Source organism: Rhinolophus hipposideros (genome assembly GCF_964194185.1).
Source record: "Rhinolophus hipposideros genome assembly, chromosome: 6".
In the NCBI taxonomy this organism is placed as follows: domain Eukaryota; kingdom Metazoa; phylum Chordata; class Mammalia; order Chiroptera; family Rhinolophidae; genus Rhinolophus; species Rhinolophus hipposideros.
In genome coordinates this window covers 38,034,235-38,047,456 of record NC_138052.1, presented here as the reverse complement: position 1 = coordinate 38,047,456, position 13,222 = coordinate 38,034,235, and the positions used below count along the sequence as shown (strand labels likewise).

The following is a 13,222-nucleotide window of genomic DNA, read 5'->3' as shown; positions in this document are numbered from 1 at the left end:
CAATAAAACTTATTTTTTTAATCTGTGGTATGAAAAATATTCCAATTACCCTCAAAATAATTTCTATCTTTCTAAGTGTTACTGAAATTGAAGACAGATGTGTAATATTTAGCTCTTCTGCTATCTTTTCCCAGTAGTGAAATTTATCTGCTCTAAAGGCATAATAAGTATAAAGTCGTGTATTAATTTTTAAAGCACATAACATCCACAGCTTAATTATATGCATCATTTTTTAACAGCAACAGAGTCAGTACAGAAGGAAGCTCTTTGACGCTTCTCACTCTTTACGTTCGATGATGTTTGGCCAGGATCGTTACAGACGCCGGTACTGGATTCTTCCCCAGTGTGGGGGGATTTTTGTAGAAGGCATGGAGAGTGGTGAAGGTAGGAACTGTTACTCTATTACAAAATAATGTAAGAGCCATGGTTTTTGAAACCCTGTTACTCCTTCAATGTATTTTGGGCTTCCAGAATCAAATTTGCTTTATGGATAAATATTGTAAAACTTGGATTCTTATTCCTTTTTAACTCATAATGCTCCTTTCACTGATTAATATTTCTTCCCTGTCCATGATTTTTCTTCTGCTACTCTTTCTAACATAAACATAAGCTATTTCTTTTCTTACTTAGTAGACAAAGATCTTTACCTGTATTATCCTTTATAGTTGATGCTCCATTTCCCTTCCTTCCCATTGTCATATTTTCCAACCTGTGGTTTATTCTTTAACCTCTGCAACCAGCACCCATCCTGATGGTGTCTCTGGAGGTAACCTGCTCAAATCTTAGATTCTCCTCATCATGCTCATTCCTCTTGAAATCTTGTTCACGATCGAAATTTGTGATCACCTCCTTCTCCATTAAAATTCTTTCTTGAATTTTATGTTACCACAATATTCCTTGATATTCTACCTTTAGACTCTTCTTTTGCTGGCTCCATTTCTGTTGGCTGTTACATTAATTAGCACAGTACATATAGAAGTTATGTGCTCAATAAACTGCCTTAAACTGAAGTTTTCAAAACTCTATGACTGGGTATTTCCAAATGTTTAAGTTCTGATGGGGCCAAAAGTGTTATATCAGTGCTTACAGGTTTTATGATGTAGCTGTTACCCTGTGGTGATAAAAGGAGGCAAAAACTTCTTTCAACACATTTTATTTTTAAATACCCACTATGTGCCAGGCATTTCTAGGCGCTGCAGGAAGTTCAAAGATACATAAAACATAATCTAATTGATGCCATGTAGAAATTTAGCAGCTCAAAGGGGAACGGGGATTGATTAATCACATACCTTTCTAGAACAGAAATTATATAAAGCAGTTGTTTTTAAGCCTTTTGTTTTTAGCAATGGAACCATCCATTTTTTTTCCAATAAAAATCTTATGTGGGGAGTGGTTATTGAAATAATGCATGTAAAGTATTTAGAATAATGGCTGGCATGTAAGGATTGGCATATAATAAATAGTGTTGTTACTGTTTTGCAGAATAATGTATTTCCTGTGGATTCAAATTATATGAAGCAAAAGTATAAAATCATACATTAGGATGTGTGAGAATCATGCTCTGCCTTCCCAGGGCAGGAGTTGCTGGTGGATTCAGGGAGGGTACCTATAGGCTTTAGTTGTATTCTATTTCTTTTGAAAATTTGATATAAATGGGTTAGCACATTGATTTGACAGTATATTGCATTATTTTTTAAAACTTTCTTAATATATTTAAAAATATTTTAAGCATGGAAAAAAATGAAATGATAAATAACAAACAGCCAATTAATTAATTGAAAAATAATAAGTGGAACTATATTATACTAAACCCATTAACAAAATGAAAAGGCACTTTTAAATGGGAGAATATATTTGCAAATCATATATCTGATAAGAGGCTAATATCCAAAATATATAAAGAACTCATACAACTAAATAGCCAAAAAGAATCCAATTAAAAAAGGGGCAGAAAATCTGAATAGACATTTTTCCAAAGAAGATACACAGATGACCAACAGGTACATAAAAAGATGTTGAACATCATTGATCATCAGGGAAATGTAAATCAATACCACAATGAGATATCATGTCACACATGTTAAAATGGCTATTAATCAAAAAAAAAACAACACAAAAAAACAAGAAATAATAAATTGTTGCCGAGGATGTGGAGAAAAGGGAACCTTCATTCACTGTTGATGGGAATGTACGTTGGTGCAGCTTCTATGAAAAACAGTATGGAGGTTCCTTTAAAAAAGTTACAAATAGAACTACCGTATGATCTAGCAATTTCACTTCTGGGTATTTTTCCAAAGAAAATGAAAACACTAGGAAAGATATATGCATCCCCATGTTCAATGCAGCATTTTCAATAGCCAAGATATGGAAAGAACTTGTGTCCATCAGTGGATGAATGGATAAAGAAATTGTGGTGTGGTGTGGTGTGGTGTGGTGTGGTGTGGTGTGTATGTGTGTGTGTGTGTGTGTGTGTGTAAAATTATATAATGGAATATTCAGTCATCAACACGAATGAAATCTTGGCATTTGCAGTAACATGGATGGACCTTGAAGGCATTATGCTAAATGAGATAAGTCAGACAGAGAAAAACAAATACCAAATGATCTCTCTTATATGTGGAATCTTTAAAAAAAGCAAATAAAAATATAAAAAATATAAACTCATAGATATAGAGAATAGATTGGTAGTTACCTGAGGTGGGAAGATGGGAGGTAGGAGAAATGGGTAAACTTTTTTGTTTTTTAGTTTTAATAAATTGTTTAGGTAAAAAAATCTTATACAGAACCCCAATGCCTTTAAATAATAGCATTGTACTGTTTGATGTATTTGGGGAACTCCTAGCCCCTCCAGATAGACGTCTATCCTACATACTTGCTTACCAATCTAGGGGTGGCCCTAGAGGCAACTGTAAGAAATGTTAGGAGTTTGCAAATCAGAGAGTAAGGTCAGAGCCATCTAAGGCATAAACACAAAGTGCCTTAAGGTGCTCAAAACAGGGAAATGTTATATAACCCACTTAATATTTTATCATAACTTTTGGCATATGTGATCATCTTTACCACTAGATTGTGATCTCTTTAGGGCAGAGACTAATTTAGGCAGGGGAGCTACACTGACCTGGGATCAAAGTACACACTGGATTGGAATAAAAAGGGATGGAGAAATCAGTTGTGAGACCATGCCAGTAGGTAAAAAGTAGGGTGTCTCTAGTCTCAGGTGCAAATAGGCAGAATGGGAGACAGAGGTATCTTGAAGGTAGAATTGCTTGAATTATTGAATATGATGTAAGAAAGATGGAATCAGAGATAAATTTGATGAATTTATACTCAGTAGAAAAATTGTGATGCTTTAAACTGAATCAGAGGAGTCAAGAGGAAGAGTTTGTTTAGAATGAAATTAAATGAGAGTTTTAGTATAGAAATCTCGTTTAAAATGAGAAAATGGTGTCTCTTGGAGCTGCAGAGCCTTGTTAAAGCTTAAGAGCAAATAAAGACATGTCCAGACCAATGGTTTTACTTTAGCTGTAATAAGAATTACCTGAGCCACTAAAAAAACAAAAAGAAAAACAAAACCCTCCAGTATGAATTTATGTAGACCAGTTTACTCACTTTTGCTGACACACGTGCATTCCACTCTCTGTGTATTTGCGTACTATACTTTGCCAAATTCTGTTCAATATAAAGCTAATTTGCCTTTTCTTCAACATCGAAGTTTCACCCGTCTTTCTAGATCCAGCTCGTCTTTCTAGATCCAGCCCAAATCCTAGCCCTTTTCTAAAAATCTTCCCCAAGTTATTTAAATGGAACTGGTTTTTATGATCTGTGAACTCCTAGAAAACCAAATAATTGTACCGTTATTTTGGCACATTGATACACATAGTATTCTTTATATTATTTTAATTTTATAATCCTCATGTACAACTTTTTATTCTCTCAAAGCGTTAAGCATAGTACTTTACTTGCCCAGGCACACTAACAATACGTTAAGGCAGTAACTAAATAATTAAATGTCTTTGTAAGGTTTCTAAGAATAGCTTACAGGAGACTTTTTAAAACAATGTATGTCTCTCAGATTAACTAACATGGATTGAATTTGTAGTTATGAGACCTCAGTTTGCATTCAGGCCTACCACTTAACTTCTGAGGACCCTGATTTTCCTCTCTATGACAGAATTTTAACAGGCACTGTATAAATTATTTGGTTGTTATAAGGATCATGTCAAATAATGGATCTAAAGAGTCTACCTAATGATATGTAAATATTAATGTGCTTTATACGATTATTTGTGGTCAAAGCACAATACAGGGTGAAAGAAGGAAAACTTTTTCACATAAACGTTTTTTTTTTTCTCATAAAATTTTTATTAATTCATTGATGAGTTTGCATCTGCTACATTCTATGTGCTGTGGAAGTTATAAAATAGATGTGGATTCCTTCTCTTTATCTTACAGTTAATGAAAATAGAAAACAATCACGATTTTAATCAAGTGTTTAATATACTCCTATATTGTACCTTGTATTAAGGACTATGGAGATTAATTCTTTTTTGTCTGTCTCTATCCATAAAGAGCTCACAATCTAATTGGAAGGGTATATATCATATATGAAGACAAAGAACAAGCGCATGTAAGTTCAGGATATAGGTTAGTCCCCTATCTGAGAGAAAGGCTGATGAGGAAGTACAAATGCTGATTGGTAGTAACTACCGTGAAATAAATGGATAAGGCAAGTTAATAGAGTAATGGAATAGAGTACTCTATTCTTCTCATTTATCACTTTTTAAAAGTTCCCCCAAAACATAATCTGTTTTTAATCAAGTTAGATTTGACATTTATCTATTTAAAGGTTTAAATGTACAAATAAAAAAAAATTCCCTATAGTATCATTATGATCAACAGTATTACATAGAGCAGATACCAGGTCTTGGATTAGCTCCAAAGAAAAACGTGAAATCCATGTCATACAAGATGCAAAGCAACCCGCACCACGAGGGAAGTATACGATGCTGAACACAGCGGAGGGTATCAGAAATGATAACTCAAGAGCAGAGATGGAACAAAGCGCCCAGAATCGCCTCAGCCCCCATGTGGCTCCATGGAATGTGCCATATCCAGTTACAGGCCACATCAGCAATAAGCACTCCAGGAGAGACTCCTGCCTTCATACTACTCTATATTTTTAGGGTAGTCCAAAAGGAGGCAGAAAGCCCTTTGTTTCTGTAAGCAACAACATATATTCCAAAGAACCCTTGGACCCAGGGACAACACTAGGGCGCCTAAATCCAAAGGGCCAAGGTCCACATCCCGAGCCTTGGGAACAGTGCCAGCATCTGCTAAGGCCCTACTAACCCTCTGCACGGCAGCTTGGTGACCAGCTGGCTTGCCGATGGGCCTTAGGAAAGAGGGACGGAGGAGAGTCCTTGTAACCAGTTAGTTAACACTGAGGGTTTATTCCCCTTCAGTCCAACCCCTGCCCCTTGGTGGCTTACTAGGTTATGCCTTCCCATCTGGAACAGTTATCAACTGGATTTTAAATGGTGCCTTCTGAGGGAGATATCAAGTAGCCAGAAAAATTCCCAAACAAACCGTATACTGCAACTTTAGGAAATGTAGAGCTCCCCTAAGCCACCTGGTTGTATAGCTAACAAATAACCCAACGTCGTGCATTTGTGTACTATTGCTCAAGTCAAGAAAATCAATGAGTACTAATTCACCCAGTGATAAGAGCCCAAGCCTTCCCAATGGCAATGTCCCTCCGAGTAGCTGATGGTGGGTCAGTCCTCAGCATATTCATAGACACCTATACAAGGAAAGAGCCCTTGTGCCCAAGGCTGCAAGCCTGTATCTCTGACGTCTGCAGGTCGGCTCTGATGCTGGCACTAGAGACCACGGCTGGGAAAGCCCCCAGTGCCTTTGGGATTCTGAGTCACTATTAGCACCATGTGCTATCTGGCCACTTTGAGTCATTTTAAAAGGTCTGGTAGTTATTCCAAAAGTGTGTAGATGGTGTTCTGTCCAGGGCTCCAGGGCGGAAGTAGGAAGGGCCTGCCTTTTACATGAGAAAACAAGTTCCATTGGCTCACAGAGAGTGCCAGCCAGCCTGATTCAATGCTACATTTTGTATCCACTCTGCATTCCTGATTCCCCAGGTTAGAATACTGCGAGGGTGCTGTTTGTTGGTCAGACTCAACTGTAGGTCTGAAGTGGAAAAACGTGCCCCAGGTGCCCGTGATGTGAGGCATGGATCCCTGGGAGCTGAGATGTCTGCCCCTGAGAGGATAAGGAGAGTTTTACACAGTGTAACTAGTAAGGGCAGGATTATGGGTGACCAGGGCAAGTGAGGACTCTGGAATAATGGGGAGTAATTGCCTGGGTGTGGTCGGTCTGAGAGTGGAATGCCCAGAAGGTCCTCCACAGTTATATAGGTGGAGGATCACAAATCCCACATTGGGATAGCTTTGAAATGGGTGTCATTGTGTGGATTAGCTACCCAGGATAATTCAGTCCCGTTTGTTAATATGTGTGAGAAAGGTGAAGAGAGTATTATTCGCACTTCAACAACCTTCTCACCTTCTGTGGTCAGGATTATGCTCAAGCAGAATCCGTATGGTCTGTCCCTTTTTTCTGGAACAGTAAGTTCCACATGAAACCAGCAGTTGCCGTTTTCCCACCAAAGATGTCCTCCCGATAGAATCCACTGTATGGGGATAAGTACTGCAGCGAAGTCTCCTCCTTGTAGAGTGAGTGTATAATGAACATTTAGAACTGTAAAGAGAGAATTAAAATTGCCCTTCCTGTGGATGTTGCTGGCAAGTGTCATCTGTAAAGCAGAAAATATGGACATTTGTATCCATCCATTCATTTGTAATATGAACAACAGGACCTCCTAGCTACCTGCTGAAATCATGACATATACCACAGAAGGAGAGGAATATTGAGGTATGAAAACTTAGGGGTCCACACACCAAGAAGTCTCCATTTCTCCTGTTCAACTCCAGGATGCCAAGGTATTTCGCCAAAGTGAAGGGATCTTTATGATGTATAAGCAGTGTTCACAGTATAAACAGTAGAGAGCAGCCAGACTAGACGGTTTTATTGAGGTCATTGTTGAAGAGGTTGGAGCAACTATCTTTTAGAATTCTATTCCAGCATGCTGTACAGCCGGTGGGTAAAAGGAAGCCCGGGCCAACCCCTCAATACCATGTGGGTGAGCCCACTGTGGAATGGCAGCCACTATGAGTGGAATTCCAATTGCTTGATTGTATCATTTCTGGAAACCTTAGTATGTAACAAATGCTTCAGTCTAATAGTATGTACGCTGTCTGCACATGCAAGAGGCACAGTGATTCCATATCCAGAAGAGGTATATATCATTCAGTGGCTAGAGAAAATAAGATACCCAAAGCTAACAAATGCCATCAGAGCCTCTGCCAGAGACCTCGGTCATAAGCACTTGTACTGCTGGTGTCAAACAGGGTTGTTAAATTGTGAAATGGTGTTTCTCAGTACCCCTACCTGAATTTGTTCTTGTTTAGGAAATGCGGTCTCTTTCTCCTCCAGGTATGCAACCCTGTTGCACAACGTTGGCAGCTCTGTTAAGTATAGCTGGGTTTTGGCGACGTACCTGGCCAACAGTTATGGAAACTACCAGTAAAGGTCACAATAAATATGTCCAGCTGATATGGGGACATACCGGTGCAGGACTTAAATACCCCAGTATTTCCATGCCAGTTATGCAATCTGATGATGAAACAACTGAAAGGTCCATCACGCAAAAGGTGCAAAAACCTTTGCAATGACTGAGATGTTCGGCCATAGATAACACCGAATCTCAGCCACAATAGAGGAGCTTGTTTGCCTAGGCTCCTTTGCATTCTGGAACAGCAGATTCTTGGTCCCTCACTTCTAGCAAGCTCATACATGTTTGAGGCTCTTCTCCTTTCTTGCATACTGAACTGAGGAGTATGGTGAGCCATTCCTCAATGGGGGACCGGGACTGAGCCAACCCTCGTCCTCCTTAAGTTTGAAAGAGCCCAGATCAGGTTACAGAAAAGCCTGGCTTCAGGAGTTAAATGAAACGCGTAAGGTGGAGCTGATGACTGAGTATTCCCACAGGTGATCTCATTTCAAAAGAGTCAAGATGATATAGGGTATTTTCCTTGGTTCTATTCTCGTAGTCCTTTTCAGAAATCTAGAGGCTGTGAGATCTTACCAACTGGTTTATGGGGTGAGGCTTAATAGCTCTAATCTTTGAAGGCGATTCCTCCCCAGGGACCTTCTCTACCTAATCTTCTGGCGACTCCCCCTCTCCTAACAACTCTTCAAACCTGTGAACCATTCAGTATTCTGTGTCTCATCTCACAGGTCTCTCTTGCACAGTCTCAGTTGGTCTTTTAATTTTTTGAATAGGACCACACTTCCTCCCACACTCTAGAATTACACAGTCCATCAACTCTGCCTTACCAATCCTTCTATTTATAGCAATACCACACTTACTGGTGGGAGGGAGCCTCTGCCAGAAATCTAGCCTATTTTCTTCTTTTGTTCCTTTTTCACCCTTTTTTCCTTTGTACAGAAACCTGTGCCACCTATTAGACTCTCTCTGCATTTCCTCCCCTGAGATGGGGTTTGTACGACCTAAAAGAACTGTTTTGTTTCTAACAATGCCTCCCAGATGAGGAGTAAGATTAAAACCATTGCCCACTTAGGTGGATGGTCCTGCTTCCATCCCCCACCCTTCTCTGCACCAAGGGCGTGTTGTCAGGCCTCCTGCTCTCCAGCCCTGGGTTTTCTTATCATGGTGCAGCACAGCGGGTGTGTCCGCAGCTACTCCTCTCTGGGTGTGGCCCAGTTCACATTCCAGTCTCCAGAAAAATCACCCCAGTGGGGATATATTTTAGCACTGCTGCCAGTTTGGAAACGGGGGGCAGGGCCTGTCCCAGCATTGTTGGTCAGCACAGACTGCTCATTCTGTAATGGGCACGGGTTTCCCCCTGCTCAGCTTCATTGAGCACCACTGTCTCCTTTCGTTGTGCAAACGAGCAAGCCAAGAGCTTGTGGTAGCGGGCCTGCTGAGAACCGAGCTCTTAGTCTGTACTGCTGCTCAGGTTCCTCCTGGACCTGTGCCCACTGAGGCTCCTGGAGAGCGTGCCTCACGGTAACGCTGCATACCCACAGCGACCAGCTGCCTTCTAGGTTACGACAGAGGAATGGTGGCAGTTTGCCCCACTTTCCCTTCTAAAAGGGCTGCCGTCCCCTTTTCTAGTTCATCCTCCCTCTTAGGACTCATGAAAATCTAGAAGCTGGTAAGGAGGGGTACAGAACTGAGTGTCACGCTGCCTCCCCACCACCTGCCTCCATCATTAGTGCACCACTGAGACTGAGGGCTTCTGCCATCCTTGGCACAGCTACTGGGACCATCCTAATGCCACCAAGTGATTTACCACTGACCCCGAGGAGAAATTCTTCCACCCCTGGGTGCTCCCCTTCCAGAAACCCATGACCTCAGGCCTTTGTGGGCCACTAAACTGTAGAAGATGCTTGGTCACACATAAGACACATAGTGCCAACAGCAGCAAAGTTCATTAGCGAAGGCAGTTTACAAGCAGAGAAGGAACAGTACACCGGAGCTCCCGGCTCCCATAATGGGTCCACAGGACTTGGACGTGTGACAAGATCACGGTAAGAGGTGAAACGCTATACCCCACTCTTTGCTCTGTGTTGGTGGGTTAGTGTGAGAAGGGGGAGAAAGCACTTAGTTTCTCTAAGTTACAGCAAATATATCAAGGGACATCTAGGTCCAGAAATAGTGCTAGGGGTTATGCACACCAAGAGTCAAGGATCCTGAGCACAGTGGACGTTAGTTAGCTGGCTAGAGGCCCCACTATCCACCTGCTGGCCCTCACGAAAGTGGGAAGGAGGGAAGCCCCCTCAGCTAAAACCAAGGATTTGTTCCCCTGAATTCACTATATTTATATAGTTTAAAACAATTTGGGGTAGGGTAGATTGTAGATAAGTTACTCAATATTGGAAGAAAAATGAAACAAGTTCATTGTTAATTATATATTATACTGTGATATGACTGTTACTTTTCCATTTTGTATTAGGATAAGGTTACAGCATTAGGTCTGTAAGAATAAAACCTAATTTCTGATATGGATATGTGGGGGAAATCTTAGCTAAAGGGTGAAGGTATGATGGTATCAGTCATCATTTAAACAATTCCTAGATCAGACTGGGAAGGATAAAAGCAATTCTAGATGGACACCTGATAAAGGTGCTTCCTTTAGTCTTCTCCACGATAAAAGCAGTACTTCTCTTAGGGACTGGGTTGTGGTAGCACAATGATAGTTAAGGAAACACGAAAGTACCCCTAGGTTATGCTGTACTGAATGGGTAAGGGTCTTTAAGCTCTGGGAGGAAGCCATTAAACAGACCTGTATTCTAAATACCAATGTTTTTACATTTCTTGCATTCTTTATCTGTCTTTCGCTTAGAATTTAGTCAAGTCTGTTAGAAAGTTTTAGCCTGCTTTAGCCCAACTACGGAGAGCCAAGGGGAAAAAACTTCACTTGAACCCTGGGGTCCATCTAAATTGAAACAACTACATGACTTGGAGCTGGTGGGTTCTGGAAAAACACACTTAAATAAGTAAAAAGTTTCTTTTTTTTAAAATGTGTTATTAGCTCAATCTACCTTGTTAGATACAAATGGAGAGTCATCTACCATTCTCAAACCAGTAAAAATTCATTGGTTGGTTGGTCGGCTGGTCGGTCAGTCAGTTGATTTGATTTTGAATGTATGACAAGGTTCTTGAGATACCAATTCTCAGAATAAATCAAGCACAAATATTAGTACTTCCTTACTGGCCAATAACTTGTATAAAGTTAAAGAAACTTATCTACACAGGTAAATGAGGAGAACATTTGTGAGTCTTCACATGTGCCTAATTGGAGGTGATGAAATAGTGTGGTCTTCTTGGGGCAAATGTGCAGACGTACGTAAAGATCATAGGTCATATGAGATTTTCTTTTTTTTTTTGCTGCTTACAAGATTTTCTCTATCACTAGTTTTGAGCAATTTGATCATGATATGCCTTGGTGTAGTTATCTTCATGTTTCTTTTGCTTGGATTTTGTTGAGTTTCATTGATCTGTGGTTTTAGAGTTTTCATCAAATTTGGAGATTTTTTTCAGCCATTGTTTTTCTCAAATTTAATGTCTATGTGTAATTCTACTATTTTGTCAGTTCAGGGTCAGTTTTCATTCATTGATTTTTAAAAGGTTATGTGTCATGTTTTCATTCATTGATTTTTCTAATTATGTGTCATGTTTTCCTGTGTCTTTGCACACCTTCTAATTTTGATTAGATGCCAGACATTGTGAATTTTACCTTGTTGGGTCCTGGATATTTTTGAAGTCCTATAAATATTTTTGAGCTTTGTTGAACTGAAATACAGTTACATTCCTTGGGGAAAGTTGAATCCTTTCAGGTCTTGCTTTTTCACTGTGTTAGGCAGGACTCGAACACTGCTCACTCAGTCTGGGGCTATTTATCCTCTAACAACTGAGGCAGATCCTTCCGAATTCTCTCCCTCATGCCTGTGAATCTTGAGGTTTCCCAGTCTGGTTGGACGGAACAAGTCCTATTCCCAGCCTGTGTGAGCACCTGTGTGGAGAGTTCTCTCTCCATGCAGCTCTCTCCTTTCTCGTACTCTCCTGGGCACTGTAGCCACTTTGGTACCCCATGCACTCAAAGTTGCATCTCCTCATCTCAGGGAGTCTACCAGGCTCCTCCTGGATTCCTCCTCCCTGAGCTGTAACCTGGAAACTATCCCAAGGCAGTAAGCTGGGACAATCAGAGGACTTAACTGCATTTGTTTTCTGTCCTTTTTACCTTCTATCTAGTTTCTTGCAAACTGTTGTTTCCTATATTTTGTCTGTTTTTGGTTGTTTCATCCAAGAGGTTAATCTAGTCCCCGTTATTCCACATGGGCTAGAAGCATAAGTCTGCGGTATAGGATTTTAATTTGGGATAGAAACTAATTTCAAGAGAAGCATATGAGAGCTATTTCAAACATTAATAGAGGATTGGTTAAATAAATTACATAGTATATTATGCAGCTGATTGATAAAAGGGAACTACAGTTTTATGTTTTGCCATGGAAAGCCATCTAAGGTCTATACTGAAAATATTAAATTCATTCTTTTATTTCATTGTGCCTCTGTTGTATAGCAGCCACCATGTTATGCATTTGGGATCCAGCAATAAGCATGACAGACATTGCTCTGCCTTTACATAATGCTTGTTGATTTCAATTCTAGTGTGTGGGTGTGGGATAGAATAGAAAATAAATAAACAGGTTATGTGTATGATGGTAAATTCTGCAACGGAAATATATAGAAAGACATTGTAAGGTGAATGGGATGGAGAACCTACTTTTGATAAGGTGATCAGAGAAAACCTGTTGAAATGACAATCTGCAACATAAAGCATAAGGAGGCAGTCAACAAAACAGTGTCCCAGGCAGAGGGAACATCCAAGTGCTAAGGCCCCAAGAAAGAGAACAGCATGTTGGCGAAGCTGAATAAAGGAAGCAAGGAAGAGCAAGGTTAGCTTTTCAGGAACCACGTCCTGAAGGGTTGTAGGCCTCGCTTAGGAGGCTGGATTTTATTCTAAGTTGCAGAAAGTGCATAGTAGCCTCCCATTTATGTAATAGTGCACAATGATAGTTATATATACATATACGATTTCTGGAAAGCTATGCAGACATGATTGAACCATGGCTACCTCTAAAGGGTAGAAATAAGGACAGAGAGTATAGGGCAGAACGGGTTTACTTTATACCTCTCATGTCCCAGTATTTTACCTTGAATGTATATTACTTTCAAATTGAATAAAGCAGTGGATTTGTATTTTTAAAAGAGTTCATGTAAATTATTTTTAAAACATTGGTCAAAAATATGAACCAGAAGTTCACAAGGAGAAATACCAGTAAACATGTGAAAAGATGTTCAGCCTTACTAGTGGTCAGAAAAAAATACCATTTAGATTTTTACCTCCCAGAGATTGGCAAAGACAAAAAATAATCTATAGCATTCAGTTTCATTGCGGTTGTAGGCAAACAGATATTCTTGTGTGTGTACTTCTGCTATGAATGTGTATTGAGCTAGACTTTCCAGACAGTATGTTTCAAAAACTCTGAAAAGTGTATAGCTTAGGAC

At 39.9% G+C, this 13,222-nt stretch overlaps 1 protein-coding gene across 46 annotated transcripts in view; it reads left to right on the top strand.

Annotated features, from left to right (window-relative positions):
* BAZ2B (bromodomain adjacent to zinc finger domain 2B) overlaps positions 1 to 13,222 on the top strand; it is a 242,266-nt gene that overhangs the window by 208,605 nt on the left and 20,439 nt on the right. For all 46 annotated transcript variants that reach the window (XR_013993561.1, XR_013993562.1, XM_081052281.1 and 43 more), the window contains one exon: positions 240 to 384. Coding sequence is in view for 44 of the 46 variants with exons in the window: in XM_081052281.1 (XP_080908407.1) it covers positions 240 to 384 (145 nt within the window). In the remaining 2 variants the exon portion in view is untranslated. The remainder of the gene's footprint in view (positions 1 to 239; positions 385 to 13,222) is intronic.